The sequence below is a fragment of the Podospora pseudocomata genome (assembly GCF_035222375.1).
Source record: "Podospora pseudocomata strain CBS 415.72m chromosome 2 map unlocalized CBS415.72m_2.2, whole genome shotgun sequence".
Lineage (NCBI taxonomy): Eukaryota > Fungi > Ascomycota > Sordariomycetes > Sordariales > Podosporaceae > Podospora > Podospora pseudocomata.
The window spans coordinates 996,966-1,017,588 of NW_026946366.1; the positions used below are offsets into that span (position 1 = coordinate 996,966).

Sequence of the window (20,623 nt, forward strand, 5' to 3'; positions counted from 1 at the left end):
GGATGAACAGCACGCACTTGAGAAGGGGCTGGTCCGTCCTACCGCCGGTTTCCCAAAAGCCCTCGAGATCTTATAGGATTATAGTATATCGGCCCGATAAAAACCCTAAGACCCGAGATTTGCGGGTAGGCTAGGGGGAGCAAACGACTATATACCTGAGGTGAGGGCCTGGGCTGTGCCGCAGTGATGAGCCAAGTCCAGCACAAACGTGTACGGATATCCAAACGTGATCCAGTCTCTCGGCTGAATCCTCAGCAAAACGCATTCCTTGCGATAGTACACATATGATCTTGATTTCGGCTTCGAAGATCGGAGTGGTAAATGTCCAGTTATACAAAGAGCTATGCTTCATCATCATTCCGCCTTGAAAGCCTGAAAATGCAAGCTCGATGTACCGAAGTACCTCTATTTTCTACAGCCCGTTTTCTTTTCGATTTCTATTTTCTGTCGGCGGTTATATGCTTCAGGTTTATTGGAAGACTGAGGGGTGTGAATGTAGAAGATAGGGAGAGAAATCTTCCTCAGTTTTTGGCAGTATGTCATCCGAAATCTGTATCGGATTTCCCTGGAAATGACAGTCTGGATGTTCAGTACCTATTCCGTCTGCAACTGAACATATCCATTTACCAACAGGCATCTGTTGGTCCTTTCCCTGTAATGACCCGGTGCCTTTCCAATGCATGTATTCTTTGCTCTTGTGTCCATGTTCAGATTTTTTGCTTTGGCGAATGAGGTTGCGTCCCTCATTTTTGCGATCGGCAGGTGTAGGTGTATGTGTGTGTGTGTATGTGTGTGTGTGTGTGTGTGTGTGTGTGTGTGTGTGTGTGTCAGCATCGAAACTCAGCAACGGAGGGTTAAGCATGGGCTGTGGTTCAGGACGCAGAGAACGTGATTGTGGCACAGCAACAAAGGGAGCTAGGTCTTCAGAATGACAGATGCCGCGCGCTGCAAGGATCATCCAGAAGCCTGTCTTTGCCGTGGGCAGGCACCAACGTGCTGAATATGCCTCTTTTCTGCAGCGAATATCACTATGGACCTGCCTGTAGCGTAGCGTGATGCTGTTGTGTTGGGTTTGCTGCTCTAGGTCCGATACACGTGATGTGTTTTGCTGTTACAGACTGGGAATTGGAAAACATGAAACTTGGGATGAGCCCTATATCTGAGCGTGGTCGCGTACTCCGAAAGTTAATTGCATCTTCAAGACAGTTTTGGTGGCCGAACTGCCTGAGATGAAATGTACCTTTTTGACGCTAGAATCATCTCCACAGCAAGATCATTTCCCATCTCTGCCAGCTTGGCGAAACCTAGCAAACTTCCATTTTTCGGCCCCCGGAACGGCCCATCAACACCCATACCACCCCCCAACGCATCCTCCCATCTGACTTGGCATCCAAGGTCAAGTTTCGGCTGATGTGGCACAGCACCCAAATCCAACCCGCTTTCCCAAATCTCACCCCCTTAAGCGAACCACTCTTTAACAAAAAGGTAAAGATTCTCTCTCCAAGCTGTGCCACACACCCAAACCCACACACTGGGCTGAGCATCTTATCCCCTTATCCCCCCTATGGCGCGCCACGTCCGGGTATACCGCCCGTGCCGCACTCCTACACCCCCAGGCAACTCATGAGACTTATCCAATCATCATGTGCCAAAAAATACAAAAAGGGGTTAGCCAGGTTTATGGGCGTATAGCAAAGGCCCCACCACACCTACCTGAGCATTAGTAACCACGCCGCATTGGAACACTGCATAAACACATCAGTTTTCCCAAGCTGGAAGACTTGACGCTGTTGGCTGTTGCTGACCATCCGGTATGCGTCGAGATGGCGAAGCAATCCTTCACAAGTCCAAAACCCCTTTGGCGCCCACATTTTCATGGTGTTCCAGTTCTGGGGGAGAAAAAGACTTAGAATCCAAAGAAAGAATGGGGTTTTTTGCCTTTTCTTTCTTTCTGGAAAGCGACAACTGAGATTCCGAGCGCTATATTTGGAACTGGACGATGAAAAGGACGACATTCTAGCAAGTCGACGTTTACACTACCCTTCCAAGACATTGACGATAACGATTTCTCTTGTCGTGCCACCCAGCTCTTGCTGAGCGACGCCCGCCAAGATGGTCTCCCTCACCACAAAGCAGTCATTGGCGGTGCTCGCAACGCTACCGAAATGCGCTGTATGATGATACATTAACATCCAATCCTTCACTCGTCTCTTGCTAATAACCTTACTTAAGATGGATTGCATGATGGGAGCACCCAGCACCGGCCAAGGCTCGACAGATGTTGATCTTTGCGCACCTCAACCTCTAGAGACCACCAACTGGGTGATGGGTTGCATGAAAAGCAACTGCTCAACTCCAGAAGCACTCTTTACTCAGAATGCGACCTTACGAGCCTGCGGTGTCGAACCTAGGATGGAGAGGCAGTGGCTGCCTGTGATGACGACGTTTATGATCCTTGCCTTCATTGCCGTCGTGCTGCGGGTGGCCAACCGGCTTTACACGACCAAGACGTATTGGTGGGACGATATCTTTTTGTCCTTGTCGATGGTATGTTATGGAGAGGCTGTCAAGAGGAATGAGGTAACTGACTGTGCTGAAGGCTGGTTCCTTTGCCTACGCTTCGATCCATTACGAGGCGATAGGTCACGGTTTCGGACGAGAGTTTTGGTCTCTGTCACCAGATGAGATCAACTACATTATTGCTGTGAGTATTCTTGCCAAACATCGCCGTCGACAACTTCCACTTACCAGGGATAACAGGGCGTATACGCGAGCATGCTCGTCTTCCACGCAGCTCGCATGCTGCTGCGCCACTCGCAAATCCTCTTCTTCCTTCGCATCTTCGTGGTGGGCAACTCGAAGCCAATGATCAAAGGAACCATGATAGCAAATGCTGTCCTCTCCACCGCCATCGGTCTCATCATGGCGCTCCAGTGCATGCCCGTCAATTTCTTCTGGATGCGATGGGATTCGACGCAAGAGGGCAAGTGCCTGAACAACCTCCAGACCCTATGGATCACCTCCGTCTTCACCATGTTACTGGACGCCTGGACACTCATCCTGCCACTGCCCTACGTGGCCAAACTGCAGTTGTCGGTGAGGAAGCGAATCGGCATCTCGATCATGCTCGCCACCGGTCTGAGCATCCTCATCTTCAGCATCCTCAAGTTCTGGTCTGGTGCCATCACAGTGGAGGAGCCCAACCCAATGTATACCTTTGCCCAGGTGTCGATGTGGGCGTCGTTGGAGATCAACGTGGGGATCATCTGTGCTTGCTTACCGGGTATAAGACTACTATTCAGCAACTTGTTCAGGCAGACGGGTTGGTTTATGACGAGCAGTATTGGGAGGACGGAGCATATTTCGCTGTCTGGGTCTCCCGACCGGAGTGGAAAGAAGTCGTGCCCGGAGTCGCAGATTCGCATCACGACAACTATTCAGACCAAGGCCACGCATGCGTTGACTGATTCCGAGTCGCATCTGCCTCTCCATGCGGCGAGCTTGGGGGCGGCGATTCATCCTGCGAGGCAAGAGCTGGGTGTGGTGGCCAATGCTTGGGCTTGAGTGGACGTCGGAGAGGGACTGTATAGATAGAATTGGAGATACCCATAGTGTCATTGAAGCAATGTTTCCGTGAAATCGCCGTGACTAAAAGGCCGATGTCATTGGCATGGTGTGAGCCTGTCATCATCTTTCCTCACAAATCAGGTTCGCTGCAGAATGAAGGCACGCCAGTGGTTAGCTGCACCGGCAACCGTCACCATTGAACCACTGTTCCTTCCATGTGAAAAAGAGAAAATAGGACCGACTGGCATGCCGACTGATTCCCTGCAGTTGGACTAATGCGAGCGTTTGACTGATAACCGTCCACCCTGCGCCGCTACGCCCATCGATCAAAGCTTGCGCCTTTGCCTGGGCTGTTGTGTTGTTACGTCTTCGGTCGGGAACACGGCGCTCAGACTGACCTGAGAGTGATGTTTGGAATAGCAAGGTCGTTCATACCAACCTCCCTGCCCAAAGGATAGTTACAGTGGCTTTCTTGACCTTTCGACGTAGGCGACGACTAGCTGCAGCGCTACTACACCACTCAACGATGCATGGAAGCGATCTAGAGAACCGACCGGAAAGCAATGAAAGAATACCACGATGGAGCCTTGGTGTGCTCAACCCAAAGGACACAGTCGACGTTCCAGGTTTGATATCCTCCCTGTCTTCTCAGTTGCATGCTGACGCCCTCAACCGTCCATCTAGGCACCGTCCTCCTTCTCGTCGGCCTCTCTTCCCAACCAAAACCCGACACTCACTCGGATGACCTTAATCCCCCCTCCCCTCCCGAAGAACCCAACCAAACCTCCTCTCCTCCACGCGACGATGACCCCCCAAATACCACCCCCACTGGCATCCTCCTAGCCCCTCAACCCCTCCCCCATGACGACCTCAGCTGGCCCCCCTGGCGCCGCAACCTCGCCCTCCTCACAATAGGCCTCTACTCCCTCCTCGGCGGTGGAACAACCCCCCTCCTCGCAGCAGGCTTCACCAACATCTCCCAAATCTTCTCCATCCCCCTCCACCGCATCTCCCTCACTACCGGCCTCGTAATGCTCGGCCTCGGTATCGGCTGTCTCCTCGCCTCCCCCACGGCGATACTCTACGGGAAACGTCTCGTTTACCTAGCCGGCTCCCTCATTTTTCTCCTGACATGTGTCTGGTGCGCGTTAAGTCCGACGTTTGAGAGTTTATTGCTTGCACGGTTTGTGCAAAGGGGTGACAATCAGTCCTATGGAGGCGCTGCCGATCGCGACGATAACGGAGTTGTTCTTTTTGCATGAACGAGGGGGCGGGGGGCGGGAGGATAGGGGTTTATGGGCTTTGTTTGTGGGGGGGGGAAGAATTTGGTGCCGGTGATGGGGGCGGGGGCTGTTCATGCTTTGGGGTTGAGGTGGGGTTTTTGGGTGATGGGGGTTGGGGTTTGTGGGGTTGGGTTGTGGGGGTTGGTGCCGGAGACGTTTTGGGATAGGGAGTTGGAGACGATTTTGGAGAGGGAGTCGACGGGAGAGGGCGGACGGGGGAGGGAAGGAGGGGGAGAGAAGATGGAGGGGAGTGGTGAAGAGAGCTCCAGACGTGATGGTTTGGGGGAGATGGGTATATCAAAGCAGCAAGGTAGTAGACGGTCTGGGGAGACGGTTGAGGTGTTTGAGCTGGTCGAGACGGCTAACGATCCTGCCACTATCTCAACATCTGCAGCTGGTTCATCATCATCCGAGACGCCTGGGAATCAGGATGTGGAAAAGAGGGCAACCGAACATCAAGCGACGCCCCCGAGACGAAACGATTACACCAGTCGTATGGCGGCACGACCAAAACGGGTCGTTTAGGACACATCTACTGCCGTGGCACGGCAGATTACGAGAGGATGAACGCTGGTTACGCGTGGCGGCTAGACCGTTCTTCCTGTTTGCCTACCCGGCTATCCTCTGGTCAGCGATTACCCACTCTTGTTGCATCGGCTGGCTGGTGGTTATCTCCGAGTCGATGGACGTTATCTACCGGAACCCCAACAGTTATCACTTTGGTGCTTTCTCGACTGGCTTGGTGTATATTTCTGCATTTATCGGTGGCGTGTTGGGCACGGCGATAGCAGGCAAGATGTTGAATGTCATTGTGAGAGCTATGGCTCGCAAAAACGGAGGAGTGTTTGGAGCCCGAGTTTCGACTGGTGATGATGATGCCGGTGACCATCACTACGGTAGTTGGGTTGATGGGTTTTGGGTGGAGTGCTGAGGTGCAAGATGCTTGGATTGTTCCGACGGTGTTCTTTTGGGATTATTTCTTCTGGATATTCATTGTGAGTTTGGCCTTCATGAAGATGCGGAGAAAATATTTACTGCGAGACAGGGGTTCGACGACCGCCATCACTTTCTGTGTGGATAGTTACCGAGAATTTGCTGGAGAGGCCTTTGTCGCATTGAATTTCAGCAAGAACATTTTCCACGGCTTGGTCTTCAGTCCCTTCATTACTGGATGGATCCAGACTGACGGCTCGAAGATTGTGTACATTTGGATTATTCAGTTGCTGGCGATGTTTCTTTACATTACCGTTGTTTATTTTTTTTGGAAAGAGGGCGCGGTATTGGGCGTCAAAACAAGCGTTCCATGAAAGTATTACGTCTACTGACTAGAAAGGGAGAAAAGATGTAGAAGATACAACAGGTCCAATCAACCCTACTCAGTCTTCATGGCATCCCGGATCATGGAGCATTCGACATACCTCCCTTCCAAGTATTCCGCCACCTCTTCCACATGGAAGCCGTACTTCTCAAACAACGGTTTCCCCGCAGGCGAGGCCTCGAGATAAGCCTCATGGCTACCCTCATCAACCATCTTAACCCCCCACTCCATCAACAACCGACCAGCGCCAGAGCCTTTGTACTCAGGGCGGGTAGCAATGAGAGCCAGATACCAGTGGGCTTTGCTGCCCATGTACTTCTGATGCCGGGCATACTGGTCACTAAAGAACGCCATACCAAGGTCGGGGTCGGTCATGCGGTCCATTACTTCCCGAGGGACGTCCATGTCGGAGGAGAATAAACCCGGGAGTGTAGAGTTCTCAGGGACAAAGACCCACTTGGCTAGGCCGACTACTACAGGAGGGGACAGAGAGATGACTTTGGCGATGGCGAGGTGGGAGTTATTGTCTGAGAAGGTGAAGGCGATGACTTGGGTCCAGAAGTTGATTTTGAGATGTTAGTCGGAGATGTGGTTGATTATGACGTTGGTGGAGAAGGCTTGCTCGAGGAGGATGCCGCAAGGGGATACGTCGCAGGGAGTGGCGGGGCGAATTTGGGGTCCGTGTAGAAAGCGAGCTTTTGCGATGGTGGTAGATCTGGAGATAGAGGTGGTAAGAAGGGAACATGTTGTCATTTATACACTTCTATACACCATATTATACCGTACCTTCTAATCACACGATGACTGCTGTTGCAATGCAGCCTTGGTGAGAGCACTCAAACATGATGGTTTGCAGTTTTTGACAGCATGGAAGGATTCAAATAACCAAAATTGCATAGCTGGACAGCGAGACATGATACTACTTCTAGGTGATCAAGGAGCCATTTTGATCACGGAGAGCGTTGACACTTACGCGGCAATACTTGACGGCGGGGGGACGGAAACCACGGGAGCCGCCGCTGCCCTAGGACGGGTCCGGGCTCTGGAGCTGAACGTGCCTCAGCTGGCTGGATTATATTGACAATGTCAAAAGCTTTGCCAAAATCCCTCAAGACTATCGTGACAGGCACTGAGGGGCGATGATGTTTGCAGACGTTGTCCTGTGTGTGGACCTTGGCCAAGACATGTCTCGGCAAAAATGGATTTTGAAGGCATCGAGATTTCCAAAAAAAAATCCCATGTTGCATGTGTCAGGGACCGGTGGAGACGTCAGACGGTCCCTGGACCAAGGCGCTAACAAAGATTGCGCCAAGGCCAAAGGCAGAACTGTTAGTGCCAGCCATTACCCCTGTCGTTTCGACGTCACTGGACCCTGACTCTTATCGCTACCAAGAGATCCACCATCAGTGCTCCAAAGCCAATCAGACGAACCAAACGCCCGATAAGAAAGTTGGAAAGTTTGGGGCGTCGCATTTGAGGGCAGTCTCTTACAGCACCGTCCTTCACTGCACTTGCACCCACCATTGTTTGCTGTGCTTACCTTCTTTCATACATACCAACCACCACAAAGCCACCTACCCAACGGTCGCTTCTCATTGTGTGCTTCCCAGCTGCAAATGTTCTTTCCCACTGCTCGGGTCTCACAACGCGCGCTGCCCAGGCTTCTTAACATCACGCTCCGCCAGACCGCTCAGCAAAATATACTACTCTCTTCCTTCGCCACACATATTGGTCGTACCAGAGTCTTGTTCTCTACATTCTCCCCCTTGCGCACCGCATCCGCGACCGCAACCGTCGAGATGGCTTCGATCCAGATTCCCACCGTGGCTGCCGGCAGCGAGCGCGTCCCTTTCTCACAGCTCAAGGGTCGCATTGCGCCCCAGCTCCTCCAAAATATCGAGAAGATGGGCCTCACACACATGTCCCCAGTGCAAGAAAAGGTCCTGCAGATGTCCAGCCTCAAGAACGATTGCCTTGTACAAGCCAAGACCGGAACCGGCAAGACAATCGCTTTCCTGCTCCCCGCCCTCCAAAACATCATGACCGCCCCAGACCTACAGCGCGAGTTCGTTGCAATCCTCGTCCTCGCCCCTACCCGCGAGCTGGCTCAGCAGATTGCCGATGAGTGTGACAAGCTCACCGGAAAGTCTTTCGAGTGCCACATTGCCGTAGGCGGCACCTCCAAGAACTCGCTCCTTCGGAGATTCCTCAATGGCAAACCCACCATCCTCGTCGCCACCCCCGGCCGCCTCATCGACTACCTCTCCGAAGAAGAAACCAGACACAAACTCACCAAGCTCCGCTGCGTGGTCCTTGACGAGGCAGACCGCATGCTCGACCAGGGGTTTGCCCCCTCCATCAAGAGAATCTTGCAACAAATCCCCAAGAAGCAAACTGCTGGCTGGCAAGGCATGTGCTTCTCTGCTACCGTCCCAGACGAGATTCAGCAGTTCCTGCCCTTGGTCCTCGACAAGAAGCACGACCGCATTTCTACCATCGACCCCAATGAGACCCCTACCGTCGACAGAATCCCCCAATCCGCCATCCCCATCCCCTCCATCGCCGACGCCCTTCCCGTCTTGCACTCCTACCTCATGACACAAAAGAAAACCAACCCCGAGCTCAAAGCCGTCATCTTCTGCGGCACCGCCCGCCACGCCGCTTTGCTCTACCACATCTTTGGCCCCACCGGCGGCGCCGCCCCCAAAGGCCTCTCCTGCTTCCAGATGCACTCCCGTCTTTCCCAACCAGCACGTACACGAACAATCGAAGAGTTCAAGAACGCCGAATCAGGCCTCATGTTTGCATCTGATGTCATTGGACGTGGCATGGACTTCCCTGACATTGACCTAGTCATCCAGATGGGCTTCCCTCCCGAAAAAGCACAATACGTCCATCGTGTTGGGAGAACGGGAAGAGCAGGCAAGTCGGGAGAAGCAACCATGATTTTGACGCCCCAGGAGATGAGGTTTGTGAGAGCGAATAAGGACTTTCCAATCAAGGTTACTGAGCCATTGTATGTTTCTCCCCCCCATCTCCCCTTTCCCCTTCTTCTTTACTAAACACTTCTTCAAAGCAACCACCCCGACCTGCCAAAATCGGTTACCAAGATTGAGGAAGCTCTCGCCAAGGTGCCGGAGTTGACGAAATTCCAAGCTTATACCGCCTTCCTCGGCTTCAACATCACCGTGGCGAGACAGCTGGGCCTCCAGCCGCCAGAGATTGTCGGTTTGGCCAACGAGTTTGCCTATACGATGGGGTACGAGGAGATCCCAGAGGTGGAGGCCAAGATGGTGGGCAAGATGGGGCTCAAGGGCGTGCCCGGGTTGAGGATCATGGGCAAGGGGGGGGTGAGCAGAGCTGCTCCGGTGCCGAGCGGAAGGACGGGAGGGGGGAGGGCCCAGGGTGGCCCGGGGAGGATGCAGAGGGGCAAGGTGGCTGATCCCAGGCCGCAAGGGGCGAGTGGAGGCAATAATGGGAGCAGGGCGGACGGCAACAGGAGGGGGCCGAGAGAGAGCACGGGTGCGAACGCCGAGGAGCCGAGCAGGAAACGGCCCAGGCGTGGTGCCCAGGCGTGAAGCTTGTCTTGTTACTTGTAGTCTAGACATCAAGATTAGCAGTTGCTGTACTACTCAGACACAGTGTCGCCTCAATTCTTATTGCAAACAACAACAGCCACACGGTGCCACACGGTGGCACACGTCGGTAAATAAGCCAAGTTTTGCACCCATCATGCATGTCGTAAGCTTCCTTGTCCATTTCTCCACATGAGTCTGATAGGAATATGATAAAAGCTATTTGATTTGGGTTCCATCTCATCATACACTGCCCTGCTCGCCATCAACTCGAATGTCCGCTTCGCGCAACCCGCAAATGTGCGCCCAGAGAATTCAAAGGTCCCGCCTTGTTGTAACCGTAAGCCATTGCATTGCGTTCATGAACAAAACAAAAAGAGAAGGGCGAATCCGCCCCATCCTATCGGCATCTGGCTCTCTCGATTCTCAGCTGAACTCGCCCAATCTTGGACCAAAGTACTCGCCGTCGGTCAAATTCAGCAGAGTACAAGTCCCTTCGGCGTCGCAACCGGTATTCAACACATCGTTTCCCCACCAGTTCACCTGAAAGCCCCACAGCTGCACTGCGAAGAAGGTTACGACACCGCTAATAGCAATGCCGCAACCAAACGCAGCCGAAGTCACATAATTGTACTGTTCACGCTTCAGTGTCAGCGACCCTGCAACTTTCAATATACCTTGGGCTCTTGGCAACATACCTTTGACCAGAAGGCCAAGTAACGCTTCTTCACAAACAACCACGAAAATGCACCCACCGGGACAGCAGGCCACATGTAGGCCAAGTTGAGCGGCGCCCAGTTCAGGGCACCGCTCATCATGACCACTGGGTGGACATTGCGGAGTATGACGCTCTTGGGCCACTTCTTGTTCAAGTACCAAAACAACATGACCGCAAGGAAGCCAAACGGGAATCCCAACAACGTCATCGAATACTGGCCACCGACACCCCAAATCTTTCGTGGACCGACCGTGCCCCAGAAGACAGCTGCCGTGAAGAACGTGTTGACACCTGGGCAGAGGAAGCGGAATGGTGCATCCGGAGTGCACACACTCTCGATGCGGGTTTGGTATTGCATAATCGCGACGCTGATCAAAGTCGAAACCAGCGTAGGGACCATCTGGGCACAAAAGGTAAACCGGGGTGGAATCTTGACGTAGTGGGCAAGCTTCAGATCACTGCTGAACGCTATAGCGTGGGCGCAGGTGACATATCCGTACGACTTGAAAAAGCACATGCCAATCGCGTTGCCCTCCATCCACACACCACCGATGAATTCCGCGATGACGTTCAGCGTGACCTCCACACCAGTCATGCCCGCAATGATACCAATAGGGACGACGAAGACGAGACATAGGGCGATGCCGTACAACACCACAAATGGTGTCGTGTTCGTCGGCCACAAGGAGACGCCAACCATACCGACGGCGATGGCAAAGGCCAAGCACGTCATATACCACCATTGTGGGACTTCGGGGTAGGCGCGCATGAGCCGATTATGGACATCAAGAAGGTCCACATCCTCTTCGGTCGACTCTTCGCCGCGTGCATTTTTGGACCTCAACCTGCGCATGGTGAACTTAGCTCTCTGCCACAACTCATTCAGACCGAGCTTTATCTCCAGGCGGTGGTAGAGAGCGGCATAAGTCACCGTCGCAGCGTACAAGGCGAAAAAGAACGTGTACACGACCACGTTGCTTGCAGCCAGGTAAGGAGGCGAGTATGCTTCATACTTCTTGGCGTCAAAGAGTCCATTGTCATCCACGATAGATCTGACTTTGTAAATGTGGCCGAAGTGGTCGAAAGGCCTGTTTGAGTTGATGGGGAGGTAGGCCGTGTAGTACGTGTTGGTGTAGTAAAGGCCAATGATGACGAACATGGACAGGAATGCCCCGAAAAAGTAATTGAAGGTAGAGAAGAAGGGCACCATCAAAGGATCAAGCGCAAAGACGTTCCAGTCCAAGCTTGGCAGCGGGTTCAGCCCGAGGCCTGTCTGCCCACCCGTGATGCTGGCCAGATGAACGTTTTGTGGCGAGATCCAGGTCATCCAGCTGAAGTAAGTCAGGGCGCCGCAAAGGTAGTTGGGAAGCCAGAAGTAGGCAAACATGGCCCCGCAAAGCCAACAGAAATACTTCATTCGGGACACGGTCCAGCGAGTCTTGAACGGGCCCTCTATGGTTGTCTTCTCCAACTCCTTGTCGTGGAATGCAGAGTTGAGCGCGATGGTCACCAAAGATGTTGGCCAGACGCAGAAAGCAGGGTAGACCAGAAAACGGCGGCAGATTCCGGCCAGCCCGTACCCGATGAAGTTGGTCGAGAGGCCAATGAGGAGCTGGTAGGCGATGCTGCGGGCCCATTCCTGTCCGAAGTATTGGGGGAGAACCTGAATCCAAGCAATGTAGTTGGTATAAGGAACGCTCTTGGCGACGCTGGCCATGATGGTGATAAGCATGTGCTCCTTCTTGTTGAAAGGTCCTGGATTCAGGCTGTGACGAACGCCGAAGAGGGTGATTCCCTTGTCGGGGAGCACGCGTGCCAAGAAGGTGCCAAAGGGGTAGGCCAGCAGCTGGACGACGGTTCCGCTGATACTAACAGCCGGGAGACGAATGTCGAAGAAGGAGTTGATGGAGGAGATGCAGATAGCAAACAAGACACCTATGCCCCAGGCACGGATGGTTGATACGGGTAGCGATGGGTCATCATGGTTGTCCACGACAGCTCGCACTTCGGTATAGGGTGAATTGTTGGTCATGAGAGCGGCCTCAATCTTCATCTCTTCAATGAGATGCTCATACTTTTGGGGGTTGGCGACCAAGTCGGCCTCGTGCCCTGTCCCGGGGTCAGTGACTGAGTGGCAGGCCAGGTAGGGTAAGGAAAGGGGCCGTCACGAACCAAGGAACTCGTCAATGTGGTTGATGATCTCGATGGGGAAATTGGGGTCGCTGGCGTGTTGCTTGTGCACCTTTTTCATCATCTGAGAGCACACGGTCAGTACAAGCCACGGCGTGAACTGGAGAGTGGGCGTGCGACTTGCGACTTACAGCGATAGTCTTGTCCAGCGTGAAGGTGGCAGCCAGGTGCTTAGCCTCAAGGAGATCGGACTCGGTCACATTAAACTCGCGCCCCGTCTCCTTCAGGCTCGCGGGAAGCTGTTCGGAAGAGTTGGTGTCGGAGAGCTTGATCTTTTCGCCCTCAACAGTGGTAGCGAACGTGACAGGCTCCTTGGCCTCGGACATGTCGTTGGCGGCCGTCATGGCAGGCAGATACCCGACGCTGAGTAGATTGATGGACCAGGCAAAGACGAGAAGATGAGGCTAGGTAAGGATGTCTAGGACGGAGGAGTAGTCGAAGGAGACGAGGCACAACCGTCGTCGGTACGAGGGCCGGGGTAGGTTGGGATGGCGTGTAGAGGTGAGGTGAAAAGGTGGAACTGACGGGAATGAGTGAGGTAAGGAGCTTAGAGGGGAGAGTGGCGAGCCAGAGAGAGGGTGAGGAGAGGGTTCCGTAACCGGAGTCAGCCAGAGAGACCTCGTGAGCGCCGGCGGAAGGAAGCAAGGACGCAACCTAAGATGGGAAGGAAGGAAGGAACGAAGGGAGCAGGGGAAGAAGGTGCTTGTGGCAGGAGCAAGGGAGAGCAAGAGCAAGTTGTCGCCTGGAACCTGAAGAATGTCGGAGACAGAAGGGACGAGGGGGGCCTATAGGGGAATGGAAACTCACTCATATGGTCGCGTAATCTCGTTCTCTATCTCCTCTGCGTAGAGACGTAGAGATACGTATCTCTGCCGTATCTCTGCCATATTTCTGCGGTATCACGGTCGGGGCATGGATGGCGACAAACTCTAAATTAACCGGTCGTCCGATATTGCTGCCGCCGCTGCCCATTTCTCCTTTCTCTTGCGAGCGCCGGTTGAGATAGTAGATCCTCCGTGCCCCCTTTAACTGTGGCCATCCGTAATCTCCATTCTAAATTCTCCAGTGGCCAAGCTAAGCTTCGGTAGCGCCCTGTCACTCCTTGAACAAGCCTTTCGGCTGTCACCGTTCCCCGCCATGTCCACAGGCCACAGGCCAACAGTCCACAGATCGCCGCCAATGCAGTTCTAACCAATTGGCATAGACGCCGTTGTGATGATGTGCGATGTGCTCCCTGCCTTGCAATGCCTTGGCCTGCCTTACGGCCGGGAGGGAAATCCTTCCCGCGCCCCAGGTACGTGCCGTCCCCTGTTCCAGACCCCAACCCAGCCTTCTCCGCTTTTCCCGTCCTCCCCCTCCATCCCCCCATGCTTCAACCTTATCTCGACCTCTGCCTCTGACGGGAGTCTGGACTGTCTCCAAGGGAGGTGCGCTAATTCAGAGCTTGATTGCCTGGCTCGCGACCGGCCATGCTTGATTGGCCAGACAAAGTGCCGACTGTTCCCCCCCAAAACCCCCCACCACCTTCACGCACTTCTTCCGCACACGGGGGCCGCGGCATGAGGTCATGGCAACCGTCTGCACCCAAAAAAAACATCATGCTGCTTCGATGCCATTGTTTAGCCACCCCTCGCCGCGAGCGAGAATGGCCAGTTCCGCATGCGGCAGCTCCAGTGGCATGCCATCCAGGACAAAGAACACAACTGTTCTGGAATAGGGGATACGGCCACAGACAAAGGTTACAACGGCCTTTGTGTTGGACCTCGAGCAAAGAAGGCCAACATGGAGAAAAGGAAGCAGCACCACGACGAGGTACAAGGTGGATGGCCAGTCTCGACCAGTCGTCCATCATTCGTTGCTGCAGCGCCGATATTGCGTCTGCGTCGCGTTCAAAATGGCAGCGAAGGAGCTTCCCCGGCATATCCTCGACGATTTCGGGGACCCGGTGCCGGGTGACTCGAAGAAGTGGCGGGATTATCCGTATGCGAATTTGCAATTGCGCGAAGCAACACAAGGCGTCTACAACGAGCAAAGCGATCACATCTTCGCCAACAATGGCAACGAAGACGCCGCCGTCATCAATGCCATGTTTGACGCATACAGGACCGTTTTTGACCCAGATCTCGACGAAATTCCGGCAGAAAACAGAGACCTCTACCATGATGTGGACGAACTGTTCACCGCCGATATTCTAAAGAAGTGCCACGACGGTCTTGTTCTGGGACGAAGGGGAGAATATCTGCATGGCGAACACTTGTATGCATTGACAGTCAGGCTGTTGCACTTGGCGCAGAGGGATAGAAACGCCCGTCTAGGTCCAGGAACGGGGAAGCCGACAAGCCGCAAACCCGCAGCATGGTATATTTGCCCCAATGAGGCGAGTGTGATGGTTCCGAGCCCAGTGGATCATTCAGAGGCTCAGGCTCAACAGGCTATAGACGAGGCACAGCCCTACTTGAGCAGGCTGATAGACGCAGATTTGCGCTTCCAATATGAAAATGTGGTGGAGAGGTTCAAACAGGCCAAATTTACAGCCCACTTCGCCAACCGAAACAAGGCTCATTGGATGGCCTTCATCCTCCACAAGCCAATAGATGCGACGAAGAACTGGACCGCATTTTTCTTCGATTCGTCCCCACTACCTTTGAATTTACAGGAGCCAGGACAAAATTATGCCAAAAAAGCGTTTGTGAAGTGGCTCGAGATCAACTGCCCACAAGACACACAGCGGGTTAAAAACGTGTCATATGACGGAGAGAAGCCCAAATCTCCTGGCCCTGCCCTGATATTCCTTGACAGAGACATTTCGACACAAAGCGATAACTGGAGCTGTTCCCTCCAGTGTATCTTGAATATCTTGGCTTTTATCCGATATGGGTGTTGGGGTTGGGACATGATACCGCATCTGAGAGGCAAATCGAACAGCGAGATGGTACAGACTATGATGAAAATTCTCCACAACATCATGGCACTCAAAGTCAACAAGAACAACCTAGCGGATTACAACACCGAGAACACTAAAGGCAAGACTTATCGTCAGACACCGGTCCTGTTGAACCGAGTAGACCCTGAAGATGAAGAGTGTAATCAGAGGGCAGAGAAGGAAAAAAGGAAGAAGGAAGATGAGCAGAAGAGGGGGGAGCAAGCGGAGAGAGACAAAGACGAGCAGAAGAAGAAGGAGTGGGATGACATGACGCGTATATACGATGAGGCGCAGAGTACTTTACGGACGGAAACCGACGAGAGGAAAAGAGCGCCGGCTAACCAGGTCGTAGCCGAATGGCCGAACAAGTTAAAAGCGTGGGGAGCAAAGTGGAACGAGACGACGGTAACAAGTAATAGCAATGAAAACGAGGAAGTCAAGAGGAAGGAGGCCAAAAGGAAGGAAGCCGCAAGGAAGGAGGCCGAGAAGCAGGCAACCGAGAAGCAGGCAACTGAGAAGCAGGCAACTGAGAAGCAGGCAACTGAGAAGCAGGCAGCCGAGAGGCAGGCGGCCGAGAATGCAAACAGAGAGAGCTGGACTTCGGGCAATCCAGACAGTTCAGACGACAACTCGGACGGTCCAGGCGGTGGGGGCGGTGGACGAAATGGTGGAGGTGGCCGGAGAGATGCGCCTAAACGGAAGCGCAGGGAACACAAGTACCAGGGACCCAACAATACTGACCATCTGAATCTGGGAGGGGACAGAATCATCAAGCAACTGAGAGACGCCCGTCAGCCTGTATTGGTCGTGGACAAGGATGTGCCTGCAACGGCGCCGGGCTCAGATGGCATATACAGACTCTTCGATCGGCTTCTCGACCTGCCTGTGGTTGCGATGTTTCCCACCGAAATCCATAGCAAGTTCCCCCCCCATACCTATCCGGGGAACGAACGGATGACAAAAGACACATTCAATGCCTTTCGACATTACGAGCAGGCGCTGAGAGATATAAGGAATGGTCAGGCCATCCAAAAGGAAGGGATTGTGCCGCTGGCTCTGAGGCAGCTGGCTTCTCTGCAGGCCCATGTGCGAACCGGACTCCAAAGTTACTCTCGAGGGCTTTGGTTCGTGCTTCCCACCCCGTATGTGCTGGTCGTCCCCGAGCCTGGGAAGGCCGCCCCCCCTTTGGTACGGTTGGGAGAGTCCAGAGATCGAAATGACGGATTCTATTATTCCCGTGCTGAACACGAGGCGAGATTCAAAAAGGCGGAATCAACAATTCATTTTGTTTACTGGGAAAAGACCAAGCACTGGGCCGTCATGTTTCGACATCCTGTACTTGGACATGCCCTCTACGACTCTGATGTTACATTTCAAGGCGACCGGCTCTCGACGCGGCTGGAGGAAGCCGATGAGGCCATGAAAGCGTGGCTCGGTCATAACGAGATTGCGTTCGGCAAGAGCCTCCGGTCTAACCTTGTCAAAACTCGACCTTCTGCTTCCGAGAGCCACTGGGACAGCGGCCTCTTCGCGCTCCTCAACGTGGTCAGTCGGGTACACTACCGCTGTTATGGCTGGCAGGGGCTGCCCTTACAAGTCTACCCGGAGCATACCAGTATCGCCCTCCGCCGCCGTCAAATCAGGGCCCTCCACAACCTTGTCGGTCTCCAAATGAGCGAAGGCATTGATACCACCAGAAACTACAAGTCGCCAACTCAACCGAGATTTGATTTTGTTGCCCACCCCCACTATCCGACCCAGCGCTGGGATGGCAGAAACGAGAGAGACAATGCCATTGCCCTTCTACGGCCGCCCACTGCTTCAACCAAAAAGCCAGACCGACCGCAGTACAAAGACCGTGGTCAAAATCCCAGACACCTAAAGCGCAAAAAGACCACAGACACAGCGGCCACGCTTGTTCGGGAGATTGGGAAAGGAGAGGGCCATGGTCCGGATGGGAATCAGCCGAGTCCGGAGACGGCAAGGTCGGGGGCGGAAAAGGTGGACGACGTGACGATGAGCCAGTTTGATGGCTCGAAGGATAATATGACGACACTACCCGAGTCTGAACTGGAAAACGCAAAGCTCCGGGCCGAAAATGTCAGGCTTCTGCAAATGATCGCAGCTGACGAGGAGGAGATCGCTCGATTGGACGTGATCAACGACGCGTTCAAGAAAGAGGTCGTTGTGCTGCAAGCAGCGCTTGAGGCTGAGAATATAAACGTCCTGGATGCAGGCTGGGCGACTGATCGGGAAAACGAGATATTGAAGAAGACGAGGGAAAAGGCGGTAGAGTCGGTCACGCCCTTTGAGCTGTGGAGAGATAGGGAGTTTGGCCGTCCCGATAACCGAAAAGCCAAGAAAAAAGGCGAAGAGTACATCCTGTTGTTCGAGCAAGGCTTTGGTGATGTGCTGGACAAGCTCTTGGCCTTGGACGATGATAAGTTGAAGGCGTCCCTGCGCAGGTTCCGGGCCGAGGTCACCAAGGCAGAACAACCGAATGCTGCTGATGAGGATGTATTCGGAGCCCAGCCAATGGCCAAACCGGAAAGCAAACCGCAAAAGCCACCTCCTGGCTCATATTATGCCACTGATAGAGCGACGGCAGCGACTAGCACAGCGAGTCGTCCAACAACAGCAATAACCTCCCGCACCATTCCCGGGCCCAACATGAGGCCAGGTCTACCGACAATTGAGGAGAGTTCTTCCAGCCCTGCCGATGAAAGCCCAACGACAGCAGCCCAGCTGAGAATGCAAGGTCGACGATCGTCATCGGCTGGGGGTGGCGCAAAGCGTGCCGAAATCTTGGACTTTGAAGAGTGGCTGCTAAGGGGAGGTGCCGTTCTGAAGGGAGGTGCTAGGCTGAGGGGCGGTCGTCCGCTAGGGCAAGTTATGGATGCCGATTACGAACTCAACTGGCGAGCCCGCCGATTAAAGTCGCTCCGGACGTTTTATGGCGAAATGGAGGCGAAAGACACGGAAAAGGGCGATGACGAAGGCGCTGCGTGGGCGAGAGATAGAAAGGAAGATTGCGCAGATATGGAGATGTGCTGGATCGGTTGGAAGCACAAATCCGATGCCTTGCTCGAAGGCGAAAGACAAGCTAGTCTCTTTAGGAGTACGCCCATCGGCGTGGGCGAAAGACCGGACTGGTTCCCGGATGAGGTTGATGAGGATCTTGACCTTGATCTCTTGGACATGGAGACCAAAGGTAGCTTGAAGGCCTACGTCTCGGAGTACCATGAGAAGTTCAAGGGTTTGTTCCGGGTCTCGGGCGATAAAGCATGGCGCGGGTCAGTCAATGACACTGATTCATTGCTAGGCAAGACTGCGGCGGGTCGTCGACTGGGCAGTAGGACCCCTCCTCATGGGGGAGGACCACATGCCACAGCGACTGCTTCACTGGGAGGAGGACGACAGACCACAGTTACTCCTTCTCAGGGAGGGAGACAACAGGCTACAGTGACTCCTCAAGGGCCACAAGTCGGTGGACGTGTAACGGGAGGGCGACAACCTACAGTAACTCCTCCAGGGTCCTCCGTCGGCGGTCGTATAACGGCAGGAAGACGATCTACAGTCACTCCTCAAGGGCGGTCCGTAGGCGGGCGCATAGTGGTACGCCAGCCTACAGTAACCCCTCAAAGGCCCTCCGTCAGCAGGCGCATAGCGGGACGACAGCCTACAGCAACCCCTCCGGGCCCTACTCAAAGACCACCTGTCGGCACAGCCACGACAAAAGCCCCGACGCCATCTCACCCTTTTGCGGGTTTCACCCCGATGGCACCAAGAGTAAAACCTGCCGTCCCAGGTCAGAGCTCCTCAACCGAAGTCTCGGAAGAGGAAGAGGGGAACAAGATCGATACGACGCAGCAGTCCGTCGGCAGCACCACGCCCTCAATGCCACCGCAGCCGGGGTCTCTACGGCACCTCTCCTTCCAACCTCACCCGAGGATAGGGGGGATGGTTCAGGGAGGGCGACGGTCGGGGCTCACACCGGATAGGACGGTCCATTTTGCGACTGGGGTGACGGTCATGGAGTATGATGATGACCCGAGCACGCCGGTGTACGAGAGGTTTAGTGACGAGGAGGAGGAGGAGGAGGAGGAGGAGGAGGATGCTCCAGCGCCGCAGCAAATTGCGGGGAGGAAGAGGTCGATCGATGAGACTGGGGAGGTGGTGGATCAAGGGGGGTGTCACGGCAGGGCAGACCACTGCGCCAAACCTGTTGTGATTGCTATCAAAAGCTACAAGTGAGCCAAGCTTCCTGGCTTGGCTCGCTCCAGTGGTATATATATGGTGACGCCGCCACAGCCGTCACATCTCCCCCCCCTCGACGAGAGCCCCCGCGAGCTGCTGCTCCAGCGAGGCCTTCGAGTGCCATTTATCATCGAGAAGAGGGCATATATATGGTAACTGAAAGTCCTACCACTCCATATACCCGAGCGCGGTCTTCCCGGCAGCAAGCTCCAGAGTACATGCAAAGCGGGCTCAGACTTTCCAAGAGCGTGGCTCGAACCCACGCTCCCGTGCAAGCTTGGCTCAAATGTCACGGCAGGGCAGACCACTGCGCCAAACCTGTTGTGATTGCTATCAAAAGCTACAAGTGAGCCAAGCTTCCTGGCTTGGCTCGCTCCAGTGGTATATATATGGTGACGCCGCCACAGCCGTCACAGGGGGAGGGAGAATCCCAAGAGGCCGAAGCCTACTGTGGAGGGGGGTTCTTCTGAGTCGGAGGAGCTTTAGGGAAACATGGCAGGATATTGATTGTTGGTTTTAGTTTATTTGGATATTTTATCTTTTGGGAAAAAAACCGGTTGGGGCTATTTGGACATTTTCTTGTTTTTGCCGCAGTTGTTTTTGTTTAGTATTTTGCTACGGTTTAGCGGGGAAAATGCATTTGGTATCTTTGCGCGATGGTGACTGTTTGAGGTATGTATTGTGACTTGGAAAAAGATGATTGTGATTTCTCTCGTTCTCGTCCCCTATAAATCCAGATAGACGGACGGTGAGTTGCAAACTGGACATTTTCATCACGCACGTGCAGTGGAA

General features: G+C 53.9%; 5 protein-coding genes across 5 annotated transcripts; 4 read left to right on the plus strand and 1 right to left on the minus strand.

Annotated features, from left to right (window-relative positions):
- The first annotated feature begins 1,624 nt into the window (after nt 1–1,624).
- On the plus strand, nt 1,625–3,754 carry QC762_207630 (uncharacterized protein). The gene is made up of 4 exons (XM_062887676.1): nt 1,625–2,172; nt 2,233–2,547; nt 2,600–2,704; nt 2,761–3,754. Exons 1-4 carry the CDS (start codon nt 2,113–2,115, stop codon nt 3,562–3,564), a joined length of 1,284 nt encoding a protein of 427 aa, XP_062745807.1. The 5' UTR covers nt 1,625–2,112; the 3' UTR covers nt 3,565–3,754.
- Nucleotides 3,755–3,879: 125 nt separating this feature from the next.
- On the plus strand, nt 3,880–4,829 carry QC762_0039660 (uncharacterized protein; the record flags this gene model as incomplete). Its single annotated transcript, XM_062883334.1, has 2 exons — nt 3,880–4,193; nt 4,252–4,829. Exons 1-2 carry the CDS (start codon nt 4,094–4,096, stop codon nt 4,827–4,829), a joined length of 678 nt encoding a protein of 225 aa, XP_062745808.1. The 5' UTR covers nt 3,880–4,093.
- Nucleotides 4,830–7,650: 2,821 nt separating this feature from the next.
- On the plus strand, nt 7,651–9,820 carry QC762_207660 (uncharacterized protein). The gene is made up of 2 exons (XM_062887677.1): nt 7,651–9,184; nt 9,245–9,820. The coding sequence occupies exons 1-2, from the start codon at nt 7,785–7,787 to the stop codon at nt 9,744–9,746; spliced, it is 1,902 nt and encodes a 633-aa protein (XP_062745809.1). The 5' UTR covers nt 7,651–7,784; the 3' UTR covers nt 9,747–9,820.
- Nucleotides 9,821–9,908: 88 nt separating this feature from the next.
- Nucleotides 9,909–14,105, minus strand: QC762_207670 (uncharacterized protein). Its single transcript, XM_062887678.1, has 4 exons — nt 12,783–14,105; nt 12,634–12,715; nt 10,442–12,570; nt 9,909–10,376 (listed from the first exon to the last, which is right to left on the minus strand). Exons 1-4 carry the CDS (start codon nt 12,993–12,995, stop codon nt 10,170–10,172), a joined length of 2,631 nt encoding a protein of 876 aa, XP_062745810.1. The 5' UTR covers nt 12,996–14,105; the 3' UTR covers nt 9,909–10,169.
- A 440-nt stretch (nt 14,106–14,545) lies between these two features.
- On the plus strand, nt 14,546–19,828 carry QC762_207680 (uncharacterized protein; the record flags this gene model as incomplete). Its single annotated transcript, XM_062887679.1, is given in 2 exon segments — nt 14,546–14,907; nt 14,926–19,828. 2 exon segments carry the CDS (start codon nt 14,546–14,548, stop codon nt 19,826–19,828), a joined length of 5,265 nt encoding a protein of 1,754 aa, XP_062745811.1.
- Between the last annotated feature and the right edge of the window lie 795 nt (nt 19,829–20,623).

Bases quoted from the DNA above. Each gene is read 5' to 3' on its own strand.
- QC762_207630 (XM_062887676.1), top strand. From the start codon at position 2,113: ATGGTCTCCCTCACCACAAAGCAGTCATTGGCGGTGCTCGCAACGCTA. The intron at 2,548-2,599 runs GTATGTTATGGA...ACTGTGCTGAAG, and splicing joins TCTTTTTGTCCTTGTCGATG to GCTGGTTCCTTTGCCTACGC. The intron at 2,705-2,760 runs GTGAGTATTCTT...CAGGGATAACAG, and splicing joins AGATCAACTACATTATTGCT to GGCGTATACGCGAGCATGCT.
- QC762_207660 (XM_062887677.1), top strand. From the start codon at position 7,785: ATGTTCTTTCCCACTGCTCGGGTCTCACAACGCGCGCTGCCCAGGCTT. The intron at 9,185-9,244 runs GTATGTTTCTCC...ACTTCTTCAAAG, and splicing joins ATCAAGGTTACTGAGCCATT to CAACCACCCCGACCTGCCAA.
- QC762_207670 (XM_062887678.1), bottom strand. From the start codon at position 12,995: ATGACGGCCGCCAACGACATGTCCGAGGCCAAGGAGCCTGTCACGTTC. The intron at 12,571-12,633 runs GTTCGTGACGGC...ACCCCGGGACAG, and splicing joins CCACATTGACGAGTTCCTTG to GGCACGAGGCCGACTTGGTC. The intron at 10,377-10,441 runs GTATGTTGCCAA...AAGCGTGAACAG, and splicing joins ACTTGGCCTTCTGGTCAAAG to TACAATTATGTGACTTCGGC.